The sequence below is a fragment of the Xiphophorus couchianus genome, chromosome 21, assembly GCF_001444195.1.
Source record: "Xiphophorus couchianus chromosome 21, X_couchianus-1.0, whole genome shotgun sequence".
Lineage (NCBI taxonomy): Eukaryota > Metazoa > Chordata > Actinopteri > Cyprinodontiformes > Poeciliidae > Xiphophorus > Xiphophorus couchianus.
The window spans coordinates 10740743-10767399 of record NC_040248.1 but is presented as its reverse complement, the minus strand read 5'-3'; the positions used below and the strand labels follow the sequence as shown (position 1 = coordinate 10767399).

The following is a 26657-nucleotide window of genomic DNA, read 5'->3' as shown; positions in this document are numbered from 1 at the left end:
AATTATTCCATGTGTAGATTTTAACATATCGCAGGAGGGAGTAATTCATATTTAAATGATCCAAGCTGAATAAATGCAGATATTTAATATTTGCATTTATTTTTGCTTGGACAATAATTGGGTACCAAATATGACATCATATGATAGTTTAGAATTTCATATAAAGGATCATCGACTGGAATATTGACATATTTTTGCATTTTAAGCTTGTCCAAAAAATGGCCTTCATACACAGGCCTCAATTTTTACAGTAAACATTCATGCCAATTTTGATTATACTTGCTTTCCTCAGGCTACAGGAACGAAGGTCTTATAATGTTCAATTAAACATGTGATAGCTAGTAACTATATGGAAACCTTAACCATTCCATATCAATGCTAATACTACCTCTAACATGCCTTGTATCTTGTCTTGGCTCTAAGACTTAGTGATTTGTCATCCAGTATTCAACAGTAATGGTCTCCTGTTTTGGTTTATGAGTGAAAGCAGCTAAATAAACATGTGGGCTGAGGAGCAGAAACTGGAAAATGAATGTTAACAGCACAGCACAGTTTAGCTTTCTCCCGTAAGTAAGCTGACACCGCAGACTGTCCATTGCAGAGACTGGCACCTTCCTGGAGAGTCTGCTTTCAAATTGCACACATATTGCACAATATAAGACAAATAATGCCTTTATCATGCCACAAGAATGTTAAATTTACACCGTATCTGCTGGAACGCAAAGCCATGACTTTTAAGGATTTCTTCATATCAAGTTATCGGTGTTGGTCACTCAAAGGGATCAAGTTTATTTGTTTGGTGTTTTTACATTGAAAATCAAACTATGGCGAAACTCAGCTGAAGCCAAAGAGAAACAAAGTAAGAAAATACATAAATAAATAAGGTATTTTTTAAAAAAAACAATTAGGAGAAGTATAAAATTGATATAATCTCAATTTCTCAACAAAGTGTAGCAAACAGCTTCATCCACTACATCATGACTTGTTTTAAAAGTCCCTTTAATTATAAACTTATCTTTCAGCAGGAACCTGCTGAGCTGTGTTGTCTGCAGGGTTCAGTCGCATGCAGTTGCATTAATTGCACCATTATAAACCAGTTAATGTGCAACCAAGTCAAGATGTGGACTTTTGCCTTCCGCTTACGTTGCTGAGTTGCGCTGGTGGATTAAGCATTATACGGCTTATTGTTCAAGCCTGGACTGTTCCTGTTGTTGGTGTTTCCTTCTAGCCTTCAACTTTTCCCTTCAGATATGAAAGGGCCAAAGTTCATAAAGTGCAACTGATGTTAGATTTTGAATGGAGTTCCAGAGTGAATGAAGAAATGAGGTGCCATCACTGAAAGTAAGTTCAACTTTATTGAGATCAAGTTGATAGCAATAATAGTTATGTAACAGTGAACTCTTTAGATTCCCTGTGAGGGACTGCGTTATCAATACGATGTTATTTCAATAAAAAATAAATGCAGTAGATGTACAGTATATCTACAAGAAAGCATGAGGAAGTCTAATCTATGATTCATCTTTGATAGCTGTATAAAAGTAAAAGAACCTGACAGATTGTTCACATACTTTGAAAATAGGCAAAGCTGATCCATCAGTGGAATTAAAGAGCTTTTGCTTTTCACGTGTTGAAGTGGCCTGCCTTTGCAAAGTTAAATAAACTCTATGTAACAGCAGACATTTCTTGAAGTTTAAGATGAACCATTAAGCTTCTGTAACAATATTTTAAAGTTATTATTTGGCAAAGGACTAACATTTGCTCTTTGCAAAGTGTTTCACTCTGTTATCTCAAAGATTGTGCAAATACGTTTGGATGCAGAGTGTGAATAAACCTCATGCTTTGCACGTGAACATAAACACCAATTTGCATGAATTTCCCTACGAAAACACACTGGCGGTTTCTGCACAACTGGCGTCCCAGGCTTGCTTCTCCATCTGCACCAAATGTAGACAAAGTAGACATTTTAATTTTTATAACAATGGTATACACAGGCATATAGCCTTTAAGCTTTTTCTCACTTACTGACATTAAATCAGACTAAACATTTTATGGTCTAACTCAGTTTGGATTACTAAAATAATTCCTGTTTACTGTCTACCAGGACAAAGAGAACAATTATATTTATATTACTTTCTTCAACATTTAGAACTATACATACACTTTTTTCCTTTTTCAACTAATGACTTGGGTTAAACCTTTAGGATTTCACCAGCCAATCACAGTTGTTTGCTAGAAGTTTAATCCATTTCTCTTGACAGAAACAATGTTCCTGCAGCATTGCAAACTTTTCAGCACTGTCCAGATTTTCTTTGGGAACTCAATAAATGCTTGTTATGGCCTCTCTAACACATTGACTCTGTTGTCCTTAAGCCACTTTATAACTAATTTGGCAGTATGTGTAGGGTCTTTTTCTACTTGGAAGGTCCATTTGGGTCCAAACCTTAAGTCCCCTTCATATTCTTTCCTCATAATGACAACAATTCTGTTTAGTGCACCAGTTCCTCCCATATCAAACTCCCCCACAATACAATGTTGTCACCTCCATGCTTCATAGTTGGCGTTTTGTTTCTAGGCTCACAACCCTCCAGCTTTTTCCTTCTAATATAACAATGGTTGTTGTTCAAGCACTTATATTTTAGCTTATTGGACAACAAGACTTGTCTCCAAAAAGCCATAGTCTTTGTCCCTAAGTTTATTTGCAAACTGTGATTGCTTTTTTTCAGTTTTGGAACACTTACTTCTTCCTCCTTGAGTGACCTTTCAGTCCTTGTCAGCACAAGACTCATTTTTCTGTTGAACATGAAACTCTATAACCAGATTCAGCCAGCATCTTCTCAGGGTTCACAAATTCTCTTAAAAAGGACCCAAAGCCTATCACCTTACAGAGCTTGCACTATGCATATAAGGGAAAGAGGATGCAGACTATAAATTTACTAGACCTACTAATCAAAATAGAAGACTTATTTTTGGATGGCCTGACATAGCTTTGGGTAACCCTCTGGTAGTATTGCACCCTAGGTGGAAACCATATTGTCCATATCCAAATCCACCATTGCTTTACAAGGACCATACATTTGTCAAGAAATCTGAAATTACTTCTCAAGTTACTCAGAGAATCTCTAATTCCTTGATTATGCCTTCAATAGCTCCTTGAGTCTGATTTCACTGCCTTAGAGGTGTAACACTTGTGTAATAATAAGCTTCATGGCCCCTGTAATTTCCCCCGTGTAGCTGAGAGCTGCTGTTAAACATTAACTCAACTCATAAAACCTTCTTAAAGCAAAAGCAGGAGTTTGAATCCAACTCAGTTGAGGAAGAGTTTTGTGAACGTTCTTCCTTTAGCAAACGATACATTTTCATCATCAAACCACAAAATGGCAAACATCAGGTCAGGTCCTCCTCCTCCTTATTGTCATCTCTTGTGTGTAGGAGGTGGTGAGAGTAGGTGCATTTAATGTTGTCACAATGTAAATATCATGACAGGAAATTGCAGGTGTGGTTAAACCTGGGTGTGGACACAAATACATCAAACCCTCTCTGCTTCACACACACTGGTGGAAGGAAAGCCAACAGGAGATTAATAATACATAACTAAATTCACAAATCTGTTTTGATTAGGAGACATCGAGGTAATCGCCACATCCAGCAGATCACAAGGTAAGAACAATTCCTATGTTTTAAGTTTACCACTTGTTTAAACATATTTTTATTTGTTTTTATGATTTACTGCAGTTTGAAAAAATTACACTTTAAAATCACAGAAAATAGATAGATTGTTTTATTATTATTTTAAAGTCTTGTAATTAGCATTACATATTTGATTTGCTTGATTTGGAGACAGAAAAATTGGGATGGGTTTAATGCGTGGCATTGACAAAGGCCATTGTGCAGGCTGAGTGAAAAGACAGTGGCTGCTAATTGACTGGAAACCAGTCTTACCTGATGCCATGCTGCTCTCCTCTTTCAATCCGTTATTTGCTTTTTCTTCCCTAATGCTTGAGCAAAATGGATTTTCACAACAGGAATTAGCTTTAACAAAAGTCTTCAACAACAATCCAGCTAATCAAATAATAGAGAGAATAGGAATTATTGTTTAGTTCTTCTTGCAGGCATCAGTCAAATGTTAAGTTATATGTAAACTAAGGGTGAATTAACTCTGAATAGATGTTCATATGAGCTGTAAGTACTATTGCTAGTATGTCAGTTCTTTATTTATGACTTGCATTTGTCCCATTTCTTAATTTTAGATCTGCTTAATGTGTCTTTTAGAATGACCCAGTTTAATGCAATACTTCTCCTATTATTTAGTGTATTGTACAACCAACATATTTTAGTTTTATTTGCTAATTTGCATTCAACCAAAACTATCATTGCTGGCTAATTCAATTAAGGTTTATTCAAATGCTGGCAACTGATAACTAATGTCTTGTCAAGGGAATTTGCAAGATAAACATGTCCAATCCATATCCAGTTTATATATATTTAAATCCATCCATTATGATCTAATCAAATACCAAGCTACTAATGCAGTTATTTGTAGAAACATTCAATCCTTTTTCTAATATCTCTAATACAATACAGTCAATTTCCGTTTTTGTTCCCATATTTAAAGATGTATGTTTAAGAAAGCCTTTCTAATTGTATCCAGTCAATGACTTTGCAGCAGCCCATTCTTTGGAGCAAGCATGTGGTCACAGTGGAAATGAAACCACTTTACAGAGCAATTTACAGAGCAAAAGACCTATTTTCTCTGAACACTGTACATGAATTGATTGGAACTTTATTTGAATTGATAAACAGCCAGAGAAAACTTGAACAGAAAGCCTGGAGCTCTGCTGCTGAAGATGACGTTGAATGATTGCATAAAGAAAGGCCTAAGGACATTAGGAGTAGTTCCAGACCTCATCCACTAGGCATGATTCAGCTGTTTTTTCATTCACCCCTGCACACCAACACAGCACATTCTATTAGAGGCCTGAATCCTTCAAATAAACTCCTTAAGAGTAATAAAGGCTGCAGACTCATGCTGCAAGTTGATACAAAGACAATAAATCTGTGGTTTATGGTTAACATCATGGTTGTATTTTTGTATGATATCAGGTACATTTTGAAATATGCCTTAAATACTTTGTACTATCATTTCCATTTTTGGGGAAGGAGTTAGTCTGATGTCATAAACTACAGATAAATGTTCACGTGTTTGCTGAAAACCCAACCCTGAGAGATTAGCACACCATTTGAACTCAGTGTGAAAGGGCATCACTGCAGAGACAGAGTCCTTTGTAACAACAAGTCACTTTCAATAGAGTTTACATTAAAAAGATGTAGACTCTGTCTCCCCAATAAAAAACCCAATGAAGTGATGCATAAAATGCTACATTCCCAAGCATTTCTCCAGCCTGAGCCAAGCCCATGCACAGTCGCCTCACTATCAGGTCAGCCAATAGCAGAACTCTGTTAATATTAATGGTATGTTTTATTAAGATTCTGGTGGAGTACAGCTGGCCTGATCTATCTCACTTTAGTAATCAGCTGTGCAAGACATTGGAGACACTATCAGCGGTGTAATTCAAGATGTGTTTGGAAGTGCCTTTCAAAATGTCTCCTATCCATTCAGCTTTTTCAGATTCTCTGTGTTACAACAACAAGCTTTATTGTACAAGCTTTAAATAGAAGTATATTCAGACTAGTGTTAATGAGATGACTAATGAGGTTAATGAGCAACTGGCTGTATTAGAATTAATAAAAAGATTTGTTTTATTATCATCATTTTATGCTTTACTTTTAAATTACATTTACTAATTTCATTGTTTGTTTTACCTTTTATTTATTTGTTGCTACTAAAATGCACAATAGCATATTGTACATTTTAGACAATAACCTATTTGTAGAAAAGAATGACATTTGAAAATTACTCTTGCCCACTTGCAGAAATTAGCTAATTTCTTGCCTGTGTGCCAATGTTTTTATAAATCTACAAGATATCTACAGCTGCACAGACAGACAGTGTATATAATCAAAATGGCTTGAACAGTGTTACTAGGAGTGCCCATAGTTAACAACTTGTGTCCTCATTGCACTTCTCTTTGCTGCAAGTAAGAAGATTCAAAGACTCCAACTCTCTTGTGATATCTGTCTTTGCTGATGCTTTTATCAAACAATTTCTGCAACATTTTCAGATTTTTGTTTGTAAAAAGAAATAATAAAATTTATACATCTTTTTTCCTTCTACTTCACATTTACAGAGAACCTTCTGTTGGTTCCTTGCATAAGATTTAAGTAAAATGTACTGAAGTTTGCTGTCACGTGACAAAACCTGAAAAGGTTCACAGGGCATTAAAGCTTTTTCAAAGGCAGTGTATCTGAGGATTAAATGAACCCAAAGCCTTTATAGACACATGACAGTCAGACAACAAACTGATTATGCTCTGGCCCTCGTCATCCATTAAAAGTAGCACGACAGCCCACTGAGTCATGCAGGGTGACAGCTGTACTCCTGCGTTCAGTGTTTGCTTATCATCGCTGTTGTTTCTGATCAGTAAAGCGGCTGTTAAAGCACAGCTGATTGCAGGACTTGCACGCTGCTTTGACTCCAGACTGACGCTCATTAGTGTAGCCACAGCTGCCTCGCTGTCAGTTATGTAATCTTTCAAAAATATCTTCTAGATATTTTAAAAATATATTTTTCCACTGAAATGACAGAGAATATAAATCTTGAAAAAGTCTCATAAAAGTTTTGTGTTTTTCCCTGTGAGCATTTAATTGAGTTATGACTTACTGAGTTTTTCACCATTGTTAGTTTCAATATATGAATGTTACATATAGCTATCATATTGCACACATTTTAATATATTTTTATTAACAGAGAAGCTAGACAAACATTTCATTTTACTGATGTTTGCCATATGACACATGTCATATGACTTGTCATTCAGAATAAGCATCAGAATGAGGAAGAAAAGGTATTCAAGGTATTTTGAAGGTGGCATGCTTGCTGTCGACCACATGCAACCGTTTCTTAGGTTTAAAAAGAACGGTCTGAAAAAAATGTTAAACAAAACAGCAGACTGGTTCAATATGACAGAAAGGTATCAGCAGCTCTAATAATCACTCGTTACAACCAAGGTAATCAAAATAAAATCTTTGAAAGTACAGAGAAGCTTGAAGCAGATGGACTACAGCAGGAGAGAACCACACTAGGTGCCGTTCCTTTCAGCCAAAAGCAGGAAATGGACGCTTCAATTTCAACAAAGTCCAACAAAACTCAACAGTGATAAATTGCAAAAATTTGACTTGACTTCAGCTGCAACATTCAGATCAGAATTTAGAGTAATAATTATGAAAACAAGGATCTATTCTGTCATATATCAATATAATCTGGTTCATGTGTAATGATCTGGAGATATATCTCTGTGGCACAACCATTTCCCCTTTTGATCATCATTTAAACGCCTCACCCTAATTATGTGTTGTTGTTGTTACTGACCATGTCTACCCAGCAGCAAAATGGAACATATTTCAACTTTTGCATCAACTGTAACTGGTTTCTTATATGTGAGAATATGATTAGTGTACTCCAAGGATTTCCACAGTCATTAAGTTTCAATCCAACAGAGTATTTTTGGAATGTGATCTGATGAGAACTGTATCCTGAATGTGCAGTTGGCAGAAGAGTTTGGGTCATTCTACCGTCAGAAGCTGATCCAACTGGCTAACATCAACTATTTGAAAGGTTTATAGCAATATAAATTTACAAGGGTCTTATGTGTCTTGAGTGGATATCATTAACGGATATATGGTATGATATGACATTTGAAGTGATTGTGTTCACTGACATTTTATGGGTAATCAGTTGAAGCAGAGAAGCTGATGATATGTACTGTAGATCCATTTTGAGTATTTAGCAGAACTTGATGGAGTTTAATTGGGGTGCCATCGTCGGTTTCACCCCTGAATACTTCGGACTTCACCATTGACTCGTGGTTCAGCGTTACCTTGGATGCCCACCATTTGCATGTTTGATGAGATACAGGGAAAAAGACAGCTCTCAAACCCAACATTTAAAACTGTGGAGAGGCACACCAACCTCAATATTCGCAGCAAGGAAAAACAGAGCATGCGTTCAGGTCACTTCTGGTTGTGATTCATTTGTTGAGTCGTGAGCATGGAAATTTACTGAAGCAAATTAGGTCTGCAGGGCCATAGAGATGGTTCTGGGTTATTTCGCAATCTCCTGGAGAGTTTCTGTTCATAGTGACTGTCACTGTGGTTCACTAGAACCCAAAAGACTTAGAAATTACTTTTTAACCCATTCCAGAATGACAGATGTGGGCAGTATTGTCTTAAATTTATTTAGCTCTTTTAGCCTACTTCATGTTGTCAGACAGGTTCTATTTGAGGGGTTTCTTGATTGTACATGTCTGGCAGTAATGCCACCTGAGTGTAGCTAGTGAGACTGATTGATCATAAAACTGTATCAAGATTCAAGTTGATATATATTTTAAACTTTTAATACTGTCTTATATCATATTTATCTCATGTTAAAGTTTACAAAGAAGTACAGGAGTTGTAACCATAAAATTCATTCCAAATGAAGACATTTATTGCTATAGTCAAGTGATTGTCATAGTTTAATTTAAATTAAGTTTATAACAATACAGTTATTCTTATACTGATTGTTTATTCAAAAATAATCTCCTGTAGGATTCCTTGTCATTATGGTCTGTAACTTCCTTAAATCCTCTTTTATAAGTCACAAAATATTACTTTAGAGAGTCACTTTTTTCCTCTTGTGCTTTTTTAGTTCACTGCAAAGATGAGCATCAAGGACAGAGATATGTTTGCAAACATCAATAGGAAGCCAGGCCTCCAGATATGGACCATCAATGTAAGGCAACTCCAAAAACCTGAATAAGCATCTTTTAGTGCATTTCACAAAATATTGCGAGTGTTGCTTCCATGGATTAAAGCGTGGTTGTTTTCTTTATACAGAAAATGCGGATGACTCCAGTTCCAACCAAGGCCTTCGGTAACTTCTTTGAGGGTGACTGTTACATTATTCTGAATGTGAGTATGGCACTGGTTGATTTAATTTAATGAGCACTGATAAGGTTACGTGTACAAATGTAAATCATTTACCCATGCGCCTTTATCAATTCCCAACTACAAACCAGATAAGCAAGAATATGGGTGTGGGAGAGTCGATCGACATCCACTATTGGATAGGACAGTCCTCCTCCCAGGATGAGCAGGGATCTGCAGCACTCTACGTCATGCAGCTGGATGAGTATCTGGGTGGAAGTCCAGTGCAGTACAGAGAGGCGCAGGGCTCCGAGTCACCAAAATTCAGGAGCTACTTTAAAAATGGCCTGATGTAAGTTATAAAGTACACTTGCCTCAATGTTAAGGGGGGACTATAAGAAACCCAAAAGGTCACACACTTAACTATGTTACAATCTCCCTAAAACACGGTTTATACTGCTAATCGCTTTGTCTGAAATGTTTATGTTTTTCTATTTTGAGGAATGGCTCAGAAAAATCCAGTTCATTCTCTCAGATTTTTTTCTTTTATGGTAGTAAAGAAGAAAAAACCAAATCAATCAAAAATCTTTGTGTCTTTACAACAAACACAGCTTCAGGTTTGTTTTATTACAATGGAACTTTGGCCACTAATCTCTCCGCAGCTACAAGAAGGGTGGAGTGGCGTCAGGCTTTAATCATGTCGACACAAACGTCTACAACATCGTACGGCTGCTGCACGTCAAAGGGAGGAAGCATGTGTCAGCTGCAGAGGTTTGTAAAGAAGAATAGTTGTGGATATGAAAGGCATTACTACACTCTATGTAGTACCTCCCACTACTGCTATCTAAGGCTTCGCACAGTCACACCAAAGAGGTGTTGATGCTCCTGTTTAACAGATTATAGCAGATTTGTTGTAGCTGTCACTGAAGGTGTTAATAAACTGAGCAAAGCTGTGATTGTGTGGTATTGTACAATTGTGTATTTCCATTTAAATTAATTTAAAACTCCATTTTTGTTTTCAGGTTGAGGTGTCCTGGAACAGCTTTAACAATGGAGATGTGTTTCTTCTGGACCTTGGGAAAACTATCATACAGTGGAATGGCCCTGAATGCGACAGGAGGGAAAAGCTCAAGGTATGAGCAGAAGTGCATTTAAAGCAGCTATTCTATTCTATTCTATTCCATTCTATTCTATTCTATTCTATTCTATTCTATTCTATTCTATTGCACTGTGTTTGCAGGCGGTGCTGCTGGCTCAGGACATCCGGGACAGGGAGCGTGGAGGTCGGGCTGACGTCGTCGTCGTGGAGGGAGCCCGTGAGAAGGAGACACCAGAGCTGGTACAAATGATGGCCGATGTGCTCGGCAAAAGACCCAGCCAGCTGAAGAAGGCTGTTTCTGATGACAAACATGACCAGGAGCAGAACAACAGCGTCCGACTCTACCAGTAAGAACACAAATGTTTGATATTTTGTTCCGCTGTTGCATCATGACTGTGATATTATTTCAGAGAATTATATTTCATATTTCCATACACTTCTCCTGTCTGTCAACAGTGTGTATGACAACGCTGGGAACGTAGTGATCCAAGAAGTGGCCATACAGCCTCTGACACAAGATCTGCTAAGCTCTGCTGTAACTACATTTAATCCTTTTGAATTTTTCTTCTGGAGCCGTTTGTTAAAAAAAATAGGGCATTTTACATGTCATTATTTGTTTGTCAGGACTGTTATATTTTGGACAACAGTGGGTCTAATGTGATGGTGTGGAAGGGCAAAAAGGCCTCAAAGGATGAACGTCAAGAAGCTATGAAGAGAGCACTGGTATGAAACTAAAGATAATTCAAGACTAAATCTGAATTATGTCCCGGTCTTCATTATTATTTGTCTTTTGGAGCTCTGTAATTGAGACGTTTGTATTTTCTTTCTCACCAGAACTACATTAAAACCAAAAACTATCCATCCAGCACCAGTGTGGAGGTGATGAGTGAGGGAGGAGAGTCAGCCATGTTTAAGCACATGTTCAAAAACTGGAGGGAAAAAGGGCAAATTACTGGACTGGGTAACACCCACAATGTTGGAAAGATAGGTAATATCACCAATTCATAACGAATGTACTTACACTAAAAATGCAAGCCAGGCAGATTTTTTTCACTTAGTTAAAAATTCGCCAATGCAAACTATAAAGAGCAAATGTTTTCCTAACACCATTTGTAAAACAGAAAATGAAAAAATAAAAGAGGTGAGAGAAGATAAATAAAAAACGAGAAGAGGACAGAGTGCCAAGCCTTTTGGGTCCCCACAAATCATAGGAAAATACTCCTAGATATCCCTGAAATATTATTTAAACAACGTTAACTATTTTAGTACTGTGAAAGACGGGCCAAAATAGTTTGTAATTTAACATAACATCAGTGAGTTTATGACTATCTTGGTTCATCTTTAAATCAATCAGCACTTTCAGGACACCTGTTTTTGTGTGCAATTTTGATTCATTTTTAATTTTATTTCAGATAATATTTTTACTAGTTGCAGATAACTAATTGAGTTCATTTTTTATTTGTTAACACATAATTTGGGTTATCATACAGCCAAGGTTGAGCAGGTAAAGTTTGATGTGATGGAGCTCCATGCTCACCCTGAGATGGCAGCAAAGCAGCACTTGGTTGATGATGGTTCAGGAGAAGTGAAGGTACAAAGTACACACTTTGATGTAACAATATAAAACCATTACAAGACCGTAGTCAGACTATGACTGCCATAAAGAATAACTAAAATTTCAAGAATTACTTTCTCCCTTTCAGGTGTGGCGCATTGAGAATTTGGAGCTGGCTGAGGTCCAGCCAAATATGCACGGGCAGTTTTATGGAGGAGACTGCTACTTGGTGCTGTACACATACCGGGTGTCAAATAGAGAGCAGTACATACTCTACATGTGGCAGGTCAGTTTCATCAGAAACGTTTTTCCCACTCTTTCTTCCTATCGTACAAACAAACCTACAAACCCGCTCTTTGTGCTGATTTATTACCTTAAATCTTTTGCATCAGGGACGTCATGCCACCAAAGATGAGATCACAGCCTGTGCCTACCAGGCTGTTGCCGTTGACAATATGTACAACGGAGCCCCTGTCCAGGTCCGAGTGGTGATGGGAAAGGAGCCTCGCCACTTCCTGGCTATCTTCAAAGGAAAACTCATCATCTTTGAGGTGTGATTTGTACACTACTGTATACCAAATTAAGACCAGTAACATTGACAAGTCAAGGAGAAAGTTGTGGAGAGGTTTGAAGCAGGGTTATGTTATTAAACGTTATTCCGAACTGTGGATCTCAAATAACAATAATAGAAAAACCCGCTGGTGTACAGGTGCAATAATAGTAATGTGTGTTTTTGCAGGGAGGAACAGGTCGGGCTGGAGCAGTCAGCCCTAACACCACCGCCAACCTCTTCCAGGTTAGAGGAACCTCTGAGCTGAACACAAAGGCCATTGAAGTTCCAGCAAGGGCCTCATGTCTAAACAGCAATGACGTGTTCTTGCTGAGGACCCCTCAGAAATGCTATCTGTGGTATGGAAAGGTATGAATCCCATTCTAAAGCTGCAAAGCAAGCTTAACAATTACAATGGCATGTTGTTTAAAGTAAGAACCCTGCATTTTGCTCGACATGTGTTCTTATATTGGTGTAAATTGTGCATGTCGGTAGGGCTGCAGCGGAGATGAGAGGATGACGGCCACGGAAATGTCTGACCGCCTGTTTAGGCAGTATAAGGAGGTTGTGATGGAGGGCCAGGAGCCAGCTGAGTTCTGGATTGCTCTCGGGGGAAAGGCCCCCTATGCCAGCGACAAGAGGTCAACTAAGACAAAGCATTAAATTACAGAATTTAAGACGTTTTGTGTTTTTCTCCTCTGAAAACAATAAACTATCATATTATGTTTTTAAAAAAATGTAAATTAATCAACTCTTACTACATATAGACTGGAGCGAGAGAATCCACTTCACTCCCCCCGTCTGTTTGAGTGCTCAAACCAGACGGGTCGGTTCAGGATGACCGAGGTCTATAGCTTTGACCAGAGTGATCTGGACGAAGAGGACGTGATGCTGCTGGACACCTGGGAGGAGGTCAGAGGGTGGAGTTCCTGCAGATACATGCCATCGAACATACACTGTGAAGTACTGCATTTAGCCTCTCCATCTCATGTCCCCTTTATTTGCGTCTCTTCAGATTTTCTTGTGGGTTGGAAAGTTTGCCAATGAAACTGAGACCAAAGAGTCTTGGAACAGCGCACGCGATTACCTGAAGACACATCCAGCTGGCCGCGACCCTGACACAACCATCATCTTTGTGAAACAGGGAAATGAGCCTCTCACCTTTACTGGCTGGTTTAACGCATGGGATCCTTTCAAGTGGAATGTAGGTTTACCTGGAGGTCACTCAAATCCAACAATGGTCAAAAATATACTGCAGACTTTTCTTATGAATGAATTTCAGACCCATTTTGGGGTTTTAGTGATGCATTTGAACTGATGTTTTTTGTAAATATGGACACATCCATTTGAATTAATTTTTTTTTTCCCAATCACAAAAGTAAAAACATACAAGCTCAATTATGTGCAGACTCTCCCTCCCTCTGCTATATTGTTAATTGTACCTTAGAAAGCTGAACATTGATTACAGCGTTTTTGTTAACATTGATAAGCATCTGGCATTTCTGACTACATTTTTGACCAGTCTGCTTGGCAAGAAAACGATAGAGCTTGTTTAGATAGGTCAGATTCATGGCATGGACCCAGTTTTCAAACATAGTTCACCCATTTTCATTAATGTTGAAGTTGGGCTTTTGAAGGACTATTGAGGAAGGTTAATTCAATCCTTCAAAAACCACTTTTGTGTGTTATTTGGAGATCATTGTGCTTTTAGACTGTCACACCTAGATAGAAGGAAAATTGGGTATAATTTTCAGGAACAACCCAGGACTCAAGCCTAACGTGTTGTGAAAGATGCTTGAACACCAACATCACTGTCCCGTGAGCCCAAGACAAGGCAAATTTATCTGTATTGCTCATTTCAGCAAGGAGGCAATTCAAAGCCAATCTAACCTCAATTAGACATCACCATGGACCAGATAATAGCCCCTGTCAAATGTAACATCTTCAAGCTTAATTAAAGTTGTTCACATGGATGAGCCAGATGCCTCCAGGGAAAATGTATGGTCTTGCAAGACAGATTTAAGCAATTCAACCTCATAAGAAGAAGTGTGTTTGGAGCAGTTAAGATGAAGCTTTCAAATCTAACAATAGTTTAAGGGAATTACCTCAAACCAAGAACAAAACTAGTCCCAGACTGGATAAAGAATGGTCCTAATTCCTATTGTAGATATGTAGTCAAGGCTGAAGACTTGTGTATGTGCGAGGAAAAATAATCTATTAAACTGAGCTCTACCATTTCTAACAAGACGAGTTGAAGAATATTTACAAAAGGATCTTCTTAAACACTATAAAAAGAAAGGAGTTCTTCTTCAACTTTCTAATGGGAACATTCATCTAAATATTAGCGTGGGGGTGTAGTATAAATGACAGCCTGCATGTCGACCCTGGGTGAACCAGGAAAATATCCACAATAAATTCAAATGTGTACAAATGCATCATTAAAATCCCCAGATTAATTACATTCATGCCCACAATGTGTGTATGCAAACTTTTGCACCTTTTTAAATAGAATTACTAATAATAAATAAGTAAAGCGTGATTGAATAATTTACTATTTCTATTGCATTATCAAGCATGATTACAGAAAAAATTCCCAGATTTCAGATGAGTGGGATAAATAATCTTGTATGAGCGAATCATTTCAGAAATCAGACAGCACACCTGCTCCTACATGTACATGGATGATTTGATGTCTTATTTATTGATGAGGAAGGTTCTGCATGCCGACTAATTCCTTAATCAAAGCTGATTTTCTCAAAAGGGGGGAAACTCCTACGAGGATATATAAAAAAAAGCTGAATGATGCAGCATCTATCTCTGAGATGACTGTAGTAAGTGATTGACAGATCACAATCTTGATCCTGATTTACTTCCTGTGCTAATATTACTGATCCAACATCTGATTTTAATGCCTCTATTCGGCCAGTTTTTCTTTATTTATTTTGTTTTTATTTGAAGGAGATGAATGCCGGCAGCTTAAATAAAGGCATTGACACAACAGACTTTGGAGGCTACAGTGCTCCCGGAGGGCCTACAAGCACATTTCCAATGTACAGGCCCCACGGAGGGATGATGTCACCCAAGCCCACCACTCCCACCAGCCCATTCAAAGGCACCTACTCCCCAGCTGGTAGTAGTGGGATGTCTGTGGACGCTAAGCTGCTCATTAATGTACCCGCTAGTGAGCTTCCAGAGGGAGTGGACCCCAGCCAGCGAGAGGTGGGCTTGGAGAAAATAGCAAAATGTTTGATTATGAATGAATTAGTGAGAAGGTCAAACAGATATTAACTCAAGAACACACTGGGGTGTTGATTGAACAGATGAAGTTAAAATGTTATTTAAAATCACAAAAATCAGGTGTACGTACTGTACATACATATGTGGAATCTGGGAATTTTGGGAAAACCAAGAGTCAAAAGTTAGAGAACAAAGAACAGCTTTATTTCACTTGCAAGCAGAGAGAGCACTGATCGGTAACACTGTCAGAGCAACTCTGACTACATCACACAGAATGTCAGATTTTATTTAGGTGGAGCAAGACAATTCCTGGACGCTAAACGATCAATACCCTCTTAGAAGAAAGAGGAAGTAGGTAAAGTTTCAGTCAAACAGACATCTTAGATGAGACATCATGACATTGTACTAACCACAAATCATCTTTGTACAGAGTAGTCAGCACAAATGTACAGTATTTCCAATAGATGTTTCTCATTTCGCACGCTAAGTTCAATAGTTCAAGCCACAGAAGTGTGAGAACTATTTCTTCGTCAGCAGCTAGATGTCTATACATAAAATAACTTGTTGAACTCTGCAAAATGTGGTCAGCGCTTCCTGTCCAAACAATTTCCTGAAACTGGACAATGCAGGTGCAGCTCTGAACAGGAGAACAACTTCACCTTTAATAACTAAGATATATATGATAAAATGTAAGAATTGGATGAATAAGCCGGTTAGTAAAAGTAATAGCAGTGTGAATAATTACTTTACTTAACACATATTTTTGTAATTTTTCCACATGTTTCTGCACTGTGTGCATGGGAATGTCAGCATGGATCTACTGTGCTAGGAACATGGCATATCATGTCTTTTTTTTTTTTTAACCATATGAGGATGGTTGGTTGTTTATCTGTATCGTTAATCCTATTCGTCCTGTTTCTATCAAATGTTATTTCTAATTTTATCACATCTACCCATGATGTAATTATTGTGACATAGTTTATTCAGCTAAGATTGTTGTAAATGTTAAACCTTGACTATTGTAATAACACATTGTGACCAATAGGGTTCAGCCTAACTGTGTCCTAACCTCTCTTCTGACAGGACTACCTGTCTGACGAGGATTTTGAGAACCTGCTCGGTGTAAGTCGGCCTGAGTTCCTGGGTATGCCCCAATGGCGTCAGATCGACATGAAGAAAAAGGCAGGACTCTTCTAGGAAGGATTTATCTTCTGGATTACACGGAAGCGGCGTTAGACCGGTCCGTCCAAGATACCGAGAAATCCAAGCTAACGACGGTTTGTTGCCATTGTTGACAGAAGCAGGAGCAGCAGCAGCGATTTATTCGAATAACTTATTCACTTAAATGTTTTCGACCATTTAACAAGCTGAGGTGATTCATAAAGAAAAATCTACGTATAAACTGATTGACTTTTTGGTATTTAATAAATGTGCTCTTCTTTTAAAAGCATTCAAATGTGCTCAAGCTGATCACCTAATAAAAATGTGTTTGTTCTTACCATGAATCAAAACGTAACAAATAAAGAGAAAACCACCACTGAGAGAGTAAAGCTGCTTTTATTCGTGAACTAGTGCAAATGCTAACATGTTGGAGGCACACAGTTGTCACTAAAACAAGCACTGAGAAGACAATTATAATACAGGACATTAAGTTTAATTTCATTAACTGTAACTATGTACGATCTAGTCATGATGTCTAAAATGTAAATTATAAGACAGTCTTACCTATGGTCCAAGACTTTGATTTGAGAAAAGGTGAACAAAGGCACATAAACTCTCTAAAGAGATAAGATTATTGCTATTTAAGAAAGTAAAATAACAACAGACTAGGCATGGACTAGAGTGTCACACCAAAATAACATTTCAAATAATTACAACAAAAATGTACAAAGTTGGTCGTTTTTAAGTCCCTAATATGTATACTATTGCACCCTTTTGCCATTCTGCTCATACAGTAACCCTTGGAACGTGTAACAGCTATCAGCCTTCCTTACAAAATACCGCTTGTCTGATATCCAGGGTCGGACTAAAATGCAGGCAAGACAACAATATGATGGCAATGTTTAATGAAAGAAATACAAAAGCCTTACTGAAAGAACTAGTGGATTCAGAACATGTGAGAAACCAGCTAACAGGGAAACGAAGAGTATTAATGCAGAAGTACAAATCAAGAGATGAGGAACAGCCTGAGGGAAAACACAGGCATGGGAGAGATGAAGTATTGGATCAGCTGAACAGAGGAGAGGGTGACAGCAAATTAAAAAAAAAAGGAGGAAAGAAACCTGAACCCCAATGTAGACAATAAAGAGAAATAAATACTAATTTGCATAGACAAATCCCAAGCAAAAACTAAGCTTTGGATTGTTTTTGGTAAGCTATAGAGAAATAAAGAATAAAGAGATGATAAAAACAGAAACATAAGTTAAACTAAAAGTCCCAAAGTTAGTAAACTTTGTTCAGTGTAGTAAACAGAGTGGCAGTGAGAAGCAACAGGTCAAGGACCTGGACCAGATTCATTTGGTGTGGCATTTCAGGAAAATGTCTATAATTTTCATTTTGTGACCTTTAAACACTTTGGTGTTACTTGATGTCTGTAACCAGCCCATGCCTAGTACAGACCCTTGCAATTATATATATTAAGGTTTGTTCTACTTACAAAGTCTAGAAAAAACACAATAAATGCACAAATGGTTGCTCCTTGATATTGTCACCTTCCTAAAATCATGGCCTTCTTAGCCAAAACTAAAAAATCCCTTTATACCAAAATCCCTTTTAGCAAACAATGACTTAGGCCATTATTTAAAGAAGGTGATGATATAATAAGATTCAGAGATTGCACTGCATGTTAGAAGAAGGCGCCTATGTAAAACTTACAATAATTATTCTCCTACGGGAGCATAAAACAGTTAAATGACTGTCATGAAATAACTTCTAACCCTCTCATTCACTCACAGCTTCAATGACTCTCCCTTTCCCATAATAATAGTAAAAATGAACAATAGCTCAAAACAAATATGTCCAAAGAAAATAACAAAAAACAGACAGAAGGTTCCCTATATGAGGTTTTATCCAACCTAGTTGCAATACTTAGTCACTGCTCTGTCGTTTCCTGTTCAAACTCGTCCCTGATTGCATGAAGGCTTACTGCTTACAATAATATCTTACTGCTGGTCCATGAGCATGATATGCACAAACAGCCCTGCAGAGGGAATGCTGACGCCCTTCTTGGTGAGCAATGGGACCTGGCGATATCCTGGAAAGAGGAAGTCAACTTCAGCCTCGTCAGCAAAGCAGATTTTTGTGCAACAGAAGTCATATGATTTAGAAAATGTCAAAAACATAAAATTTTATTAAGTGAAATACTTTGATGTGTTAATATTTCCTTGCCAATAAGTGTCCTCTAAAGAGTATTTGACCTCTGTCACACTTCTATATATTGCTGTAGTTTCCTACCGTTCTGAACGCTGGTGAGCGGCAGACAGTACTGCCCAATGTGATCATTCTGGGATGCTGTGTCGTAGTCCTCCACCACAAACCGCAACAAGGCCAGCTCGGGAACGCTGATAGGAAACTCAAATTTCTCATTCCACATGGGGTTGAACCCTGCAAGGAGCAGATCTTTAGGTCAGCAGCACACTCGTTTATTGTGACGCATGCATAAATGCATGCTGGAATCCATTAGAATATCATTGAAAGACTTATTTTAGAAATTATCAATCCATCATCTACAAAAAATGTTAAGCGAAGATATTTAGGCGTAATTGTTATTTTAGGTATATTTTATGATTCTTGACTTGATCTTCCTCTTGATTAAGTCAAGAGGAAGACTTAGTCATTGACACCCTCCTCAATGAGGGTGTGACACAAAGTCATGGACAAGTAAACTGGCTGTTAAAGGGTGCTGTATTAATCACATTAATGGAAAGATTAGTGGAAGAATAACATGCAAACTAAATGCAGAAAGACCCCGGGCCAGGATTTGAATCTAGGACCTTCTTGCTGCAAGGGAACAATGCTACAAACTGTGCCACTGTGTAGCCCAGGGATAAAAGTGTGGTAGCAAAGTGCTTGTGAATCATTTATTAACAGAAAAAGTAATTTTTCAATGAAACTCTAATCCACTGAGATGTGCATGTTCACATCTGTGGGTTACGGTCACCATTGTTTTCGATGTGGTTCGTCATCTTCTTGGCGTTATCTGCTGCGACCCCCTGAATTTCCACTTTCACCAGAGGGTCAACAATGGACTTCTCTTTGTCCTTGTTCACTTTAGGCAATTGCTGAGCTGAGATCACCTGTTGTGTTAAGAGACAAAATATTTAGAATAAAATCATCAAGTCATTACTACAGACAGGACAAACAATCATGCACACACACACACACCTAAGGAGAATTTAGAGAGACCAATTTACAACATAGTTAAACCAGATAAACCAGGAGCAACATTTTTGGGGTTAACTCTCACCATGACATGGAGGATCTTCTTCTGTAGCCATGGCCCATTGGTAAGAGATTGGGGATTGAACTGAGACGACAGGCTTCTCTGGAATTCGGGCTTCAAGATGTATCCGCAAAATCCGTTTGGCCGAAACCGGCCCTGATTAAATTGCATCTCTTTAGTGTGAGTTTGGAAGTTCAGCGCCACTAAAACAAAAGCCAGATAAAGGATCAGAGTAAAGCACTGCTCATTATTCAGTAGGCTAAGAATTTTCTATTATATTCTAGACTGAATTTTAGGAAGAATACCGATCTGGCAGCCAACGTTCCACAGAGGAACAGGGTTGTAGTTGGAGGAGTCCGTCCTAGAGCCAGCTGGGTAGATCCTGGTGAGTTTGTCCATGTTGTGATGAATGAATGCAGTGGCTGTAGGAGAACATAAACATAAACACTTGTTTAATGCCGGCAGCTGTCTGAGGTGACACTCTCTCAGAAAATCTGACTTTAGATTACAAATTAATCTTTATCTTGTATCAAGAATGATCTGATTAATTGTAGCAATCATAGCTGACAGTTTGATCTGATTTAATCACAGACTGTGAGAACAGAATGACTACATATCTTCTAATATAGTGTTATAGTTAAATTTTTGAGTAGGTACCATATTCTGTTGTTAACCTTATTCTAGTTTTTCTGTATAGTGGGCAAATCTTTAGATTGCTGGAGTTTTTTTACAGTTCTCACAACCACTGATAGTTTCTTAATTTACCTGAAGTATCAGCCAGTTGCAAAGCTTTGCTCTCCTTCAAAGATGACATTTCATAGAAGCTCTGGTTGTCTCTGGCATGTTCAAACCCACCGAAATGGACACTCTTACAATAGATAACAATATCTGACAGTTCTGTGGCGAGTTTGATCTTTGATTTCTGAAAGAAAATGGATGACTAGTCAAACCAGTTCTTCATTTTCTTTTATGTTTTAGATTTTATAAACAGGTACAAATCACGTGGCTCACCTTTGACTTTGCTTTTTGACTGTTCTCCTTGCAATCCGCAGCCTCATCCTCCTCAGACACCGTTTCTTCTTCAACAGTGTTGTTGTTGGAGAACACGGCATCCAGTTTGTTCAGCCGTTTGCCCTTGACAAGGAACTTGCCTTTCAGCTCCTAAACACAAACACAAAATATGCTTCAATGTTTTGTTGCACAATTATTAAAATCTGTCATGAAGGATCCCAAGGCAAACAAGGAAACATATTTCTTAATTTTGTACAGCAAAGAGCATGTGGTTTTGCTAACTCATTCCAGTGTTGTAAAACAATCCTCTAAGGCTAACAGTGCCACAGGCATCCAATAAATATTATTTTGCCTCCACCCCACACTTTGAGATTAAATTTGTGTTCAGTAACTCCTATAAATCACATTTTCTGTAATATCTTTAGGAGAAAATGTGGGGAATTTGTTAAGCATCAAAGTAGCAAAGTCTTCATTCAGTCAAGTTTGTCCAGCTTCATATATTTGGAAAAATAACCAACAATGTTCCCTCTGGAGTTCCAAACCATTTAGATCTTATGGCTAGAAGACCACAAGAACAATTGTCTATTTCACTCCAACTTGGGTAAGATTTTTGTAGTTTAATCAGATTAGTTTCATTCATTTCCCCTTAGTTTTTAACACTCAAGTAACCTGGAAAGAGAAAAACCTGGCAGAGCAGTTCTTAATTATAAAGAATATTTATAGTAAGGATTCACACTGAATTAAACCTAACCTGAGTATGTTTATGGTTACATACCTCTGGTGAGGGGAGGTTGGTGGGCATGGTGTCACCCAAAGGCTTTGTGACCAAAGCAGAACCCAGGATGTTGATTAAGTGATGGGCCATGAGCTTTTGTTGTTCCACCGTGCAGTGGTTCTCCAGGGACAGAATCACAGGGTACTGAGATGTCTGGGTAGCAAAAGATCAACCATCAACATTCAAAGCTTTTTATTCTCCTAGAGGCAAAATAAACATTTTATTTACCTTGAAGGCATAGTCTTTGATGGCTCTGATGACGTCTTTGAAAAGGACTTTTGATGTTAGAGTGTAGCCATGATAAATTACAGGCTCTCCATTTGGCCCGTCCCAACAGTCCAGCTCCACACAACGGCAACTCTTCATCAATGCGCTGCAAGAAGAGGAGTGAGTGAAACTACCTTTTCCATCCATTTGATCAGTTTCCTTTTAACTGAAACAACAACTAGACATATGTGGGGAGTCCATACTAATCAGCGAATAATCAAGTTTTATTAAGGTATGCAAGGATTTATGACTATGATTAATCGTTCTTATGTCAGCAGTGTATTTAATAGCTCTCAGTTTCCTTCATTAGTAAAGGTTGGATATAAGCAGCACTTCTGTCATTTGGATCAAATAATAAATTACACTCAAGAACCAGCCCCAGAATATAATACTGAGGTAAACCTGTGCAGAAAGTATAGTCATGTTTTTATCAGTCTGGAGGACCATGTAATATGTTAAACAAATTTCATTTGCTCCTCATTCAATTGAACAAACTTATCTGACAAGGTTTCAAACATGAACTAAAACTTCCAGCAAACTCTGGGTTTCATATGTAATAAAAATCTGAACATCGTCAGTGTAGTAGGGAAAGCAGATAAAGTAGAAATAATATGGCTAAGCCAAACACCAGCCAAACTCTATGCTTAAGAGCAACTGGACATGCTTTAAGGTTTGAGTTTACGACAGAAATTTTATTTATGTTCGCCCCACATTTTAATTGACCCAAGTTACACTGAATGATCCACAGAGACAAGGATCAAGGTCCCTCTTCATCTCTGTACAACAACAAATCGTTGGGCACTCTGAAAAGCGCTAACTCAGTAGAACGGCTTTTTTTGAAAACGAGACAGAGACTTGTCCAAAATCTTTAACTCACTGAGAACAAAAAGATATAGGTAAAGATTTCATTGAATTGCGCATTAAGCAAAGTAGATAATTGTTGGACAGACTCATGAAATGTCAGGCCTGAAAAATCCAGACAGCAGATTAAAACCGAGGGCGTTTTCTAATTTTCGTCTAAAAACAAACAGTATTGAAATGCTTACTTTACATAGCCCTCTGTGCTGCTGGGTCCTTTGAGTTGGTCCTCCATCAGGTAGGTGTTGTGTGAGGAGGAGATGAAGTAATGATTGAGGGGCTGACTCATGTCCTGATACACCAGTGAGTGAGCTGGGTTGAAGATGGATCCATCTTCATGGTTGAGGTACATTATAAAGCCATCCTTAGTCATGTGCTTCTTCTGTTTTGCTGTGAGGATGAGCACAATAAGTCGAATAGCCCATGAAGCAAGGCAAATCCGGTGAAAATTGAACTTTTGAAAACTAACAGTCCCGCTCCAAGTTTACCAACCTGCTTCGTCCAATTCATATTTCTCAATCAGCTTGAGCGCACTCTCCATAGTCGCTTGCTCCCTCTGCTCATTCAGTAGGAAATTCAGCAGGTTCCCGGCGCTCATTTCACCCTGTGTTTCAGCATACTTTGCATAGATCACATTTATCTCCTCCCGCTTTGTCAAGTGGTTATAAAATTCCTCGATCTCCAAGTCTTCCAGGGTACCCGAATTTGACGTGTCACATTTCTGCATAAGCACATTGGGACTTCAATAAACTGCTAACTTTATTGATTTGGTTTTACTCAAAAAGAAAAGAAATTTGAGAGTGCCACACCTTAAATATTTCCTCTGCATAGGTGTCGTCCACCTCAATGTTGACGTGTCGCAGTAAATGCTTCAGCTCTTTCAGGGTTAACTTGTTGTCGTTGTTCTTGTCTACTTTTCGCATGCAGCTGATAAACCAACTGGAACTCAGATGTAAGGATTTAGTTTACAACAGAAGAACAAAACTGCAAAAAATAACTGTACAGAGCACCATGTTAGAGCCCAAATCTCAACTGATGCACCCTTGTACAATGTATAACACACACAAAAATACGTAAATAAATGCACAACTGAACTTACTGGTTGTGACAAAATTCACCAACCATATGTGCTTTTATATGTCCCTGTGCACAAAACAACATTCTAAACAAACTAAATTAACAAACCAGATGGTGTATGTATGAAATAAATCAAACAAAATTGAAATCAAATCACATTAAGGATACTGTTCACTCTTCTGCTTCTTGTTGAGGTTGTCCACATGGTTGATGAGCTTCTGCAGGCTGGCGACCCACCGATCGGCCTCCTCTTTAGAGTCCGCCATGAAGTCGAGGCACTTGTTGTGACCCTTAAACATGATAGAGAAGCACATCTGTTCCTCGGAGGAGTCCGTGTATTTTTTGAGTCCTTCGGTCTGGCGGCCCTTGCGCACAGATTCAATGTCATCAATGAGGACTGTGTGGAGAAAGCAGGACATTTGTTAGTACCTGGATTTAGAAATGACAACATGGCTATGTTAATTAATTATAAGCCAACTTCATTTGAACTTTTAAACTTACAGCAAGTTTAAGACAGCGTTTGGGATCTAAAACTGACGTAAAATTATTTACAAAGGATTTTGGACTTCTTAAAAAATAAATCATTCCAAAGTTGTCTGACAGCGATAGCTTTATTTGTAATTTAAGATCTGGTCTTAAGCATTTAGTACCCATCAGGCATTCTTATCACCTAATGCACAGTCCTTCCTCCTGTCATTATCTTGCTGTGAAATACTACTTTTCTCTTTGGTTACAACAAAGACTGTTTTTGTATCTTATCCACAAGATAACTCTTGTTTATGAGGGAGCTGCCTTTGGTGGCCTCTTACATAAGTGTTTGAGAAAAGTCACATGCTTCCAAGAAGTCTGAGCCCACCTCAATGTGGAAATGGTTGATACCAAGCAAATTAAAAGAAAAGTGAGAGTGAGTGAGAATAGAAATGATGCAAAAAGATACAATGGTGCTTAACAGAAGTGTTTGAGAGTGTAGAGGTGGGTAACGTGTTGCACACAAACACATAGATTAGACCTTTCACGTCACAGAACTCCTTTCCTCTAAGACCTTTCAAAATATTGCTGGACGGTTTAGATTTAAACACAACAACCTTATCACACGCAATTGGCATTCCTGAGTCTTCAGGCAGGGGCGGACTGGCAATCTGACCATTCTGAAGAAGTACAAAATGATTGTCCAGTTCAGGGCCATGGGCCTGCCTGTTTCTGCTAACAGAAAAGTCAGATTTATTACTTCCAGTAGCAAGCAACAGCAGACGTCATGACCCCATGACATCTGCTGTCATTAAAAGAGAGACAAACTGTTTTCTTTCTCACTGCTCTTGATTTCGCCCTCTTTCTTCTCTTGTATTTCTACGCTGGGTTATGTTGGAACTAATGCAGACTTGATACTTGATCATACTTCCAGTATTATAGAGGAAAAATTAGATCAAATTTACAGTAATGCTTTTCCCGCTTTATTAATAATTGATTAAATAAGGTTTTCCTTGCACCACAACAGCTTATAAAAAGAGGAGAATAAAATGATCATCTAAGGGAGAGGTTCACTTGATGTTCAGAAGCAAAAACAATATGAAAACAACAACATTGAGTGTTTGCATCTTTGTTGGGAGACAAAATGTAAGTGGACAGAGGATGACAGAGGACATCTGGTAAAGATGAGTATAAAACGTACAAGAGTATTCAAAGTAACAAGCATAATAGTAATAACTGCTCCAGATATATCACACGTCATACTTATCACTTGTCTGGTAAAGATCACATTAAAATACATTATTGCGTTGAAGTGTCATAATTTGGTTCTCTCGAAATAATCTTTCAGCATTTTTTTTTTACCTCCCTTAATGTTATTTGTGTTTTGGGTGGTGAAAAAATATCAACATGGGTCCTTGTTCAGGCTTGTTTAATTAAATAATTAAGAAATATCAAATTTCAAGAGCCATAATAAGTGAGCGATTGTCCTTCTCTACAAAAAAATAAATAAATAAGAGAATAGGATACTTTCTAAACACATAATAAAGTCCTTTAATTATTGTGATGCAGTTGATTGATGACATGGCTTATTGCTTTGTCCAACTAGCAAACATGGTAACATAAAAATAGTAATAGGGGGGTTTTGTTATGCTGATTTATCATCAGTGTGTCTCAGACAATATGACTGAAGGTCTCTACACATGCAGCCTTTTTCCGCCCATACACTGGAAGACAGATCCTTTGTTGAGCAGCTTAATTTACAGAAGAGCAGGTACCAACACACATGATGTAATCACACTAAAGAGAAACTACTGACCTTGTGATAAAAACAAAGAAAAGTTCAGCTACAGTGCTAGTATTAGATGACTGGCCAATATTGTTTATAGAATTGAACACTGAAAGATAAGTACACATGCTTACAGTACTTACCTGAACAGACTTTTGCAAACAAATACAGCTGGAGCAGATTTCTCGTTTGGTGTAATTTTTTAACAAACAGCAAGACAAAACACTCTACAACTTAAAAGTAAATTTGTGGGGTCTGCTGGATGAATAAAGAAATTAAGAATCTTCCAAGTTTTTACAGAGAGATAAATGAGGTTAATTATTTGTATGACAAAAGAAATTCAACTTAATGAAATATTTTTTTTCATGAGCAAAGAACTAGTTTAAGTGATTGACAGTAACTGGTGTTTAATACGTAAATCTGCATCTCCCGCATTTTTCACTCTATGCTGTCATGACTACCAGACAAAAATATCTGCTTTTGATTTCATCTAAACTTGTTCAGGGACTTCT

The 26657-nt window shown here is 37.9% G+C and overlaps 2 protein-coding genes across 4 annotated transcripts in view; one reads left to right on the top strand and one right to left on the bottom strand.

The window, feature by feature from the left end:
* The first annotated feature begins 1173 nt into the window (after positions 1-1173).
* Positions 1174-17720, top strand: vill (villin-like). Of its 2 annotated transcripts, XM_028004736.1 has the most exons (20): positions 1174-1341; positions 3619-3657; positions 8804-8887; positions 8992-9066; positions 9174-9373; positions 9684-9792; positions 10044-10154; positions 10262-10467; positions 10577-10655; positions 10745-10843; positions 10955-11108; positions 11611-11711; positions 11824-11961; positions 12068-12226; positions 12415-12594; positions 12721-12866; positions 12993-13137; positions 13241-13429; positions 15184-15444; positions 16546-16789. In XM_028004736.1, exons 3-20 carry the CDS (start codon positions 8816-8818, stop codon positions 16657-16659), a joined length of 2538 nt encoding a protein of 845 aa, XP_027860537.1. In that variant the 5' UTR covers positions 1174-1341; positions 3619-3657; positions 8804-8815; the 3' UTR covers positions 16660-16789. The 2 variants fall into 2 exon arrangements, with proteins under 2 accessions (XP_027860537.1, XP_027860539.1); XM_028004738.1 differs by lacking the exon at positions 1174-1341 and having other exon boundaries at positions 3535-3657; positions 16546-17720.
* plcd1a (phospholipase C, delta 1a) overlaps positions 17001-26657 on the bottom strand; it is a 19860-nt gene continuing 10203 nt past the window's right edge. For both annotated transcript variants that reach the window (XM_028004740.1, XM_028004739.1), the window contains exons 3-15: positions 24060-24288; positions 23624-23753; positions 23307-23535; positions 23003-23204; positions 21918-22062; positions 21690-21842; positions 20915-21064; positions 20669-20825; positions 20209-20325; positions 19928-20106; positions 19622-19757; positions 18916-19065; positions 17001-18715 (exon numbers count right to left, since the gene is read on the bottom strand). In XM_028004740.1, the coding sequence (XP_027860541.1) occupies positions 18624-18715; positions 18916-19065; positions 19622-19757; positions 19928-20106; positions 20209-20325; positions 20669-20825; positions 20915-21064; positions 21690-21842; positions 21918-22062; positions 23003-23204; positions 23307-23535; positions 23624-23753; positions 24060-24288 (2069 nt within the window). In that variant the 3' untranslated portion in view covers positions 17001-18623. The remainder of the gene's footprint in view (positions 18716-18915; positions 19066-19621; positions 19758-19927; positions 20107-20208; positions 20326-20668; positions 20826-20914; positions 21065-21689; positions 21843-21917; positions 22063-23002; positions 23205-23306; positions 23536-23623; positions 23754-24059; positions 24289-26657) is intronic.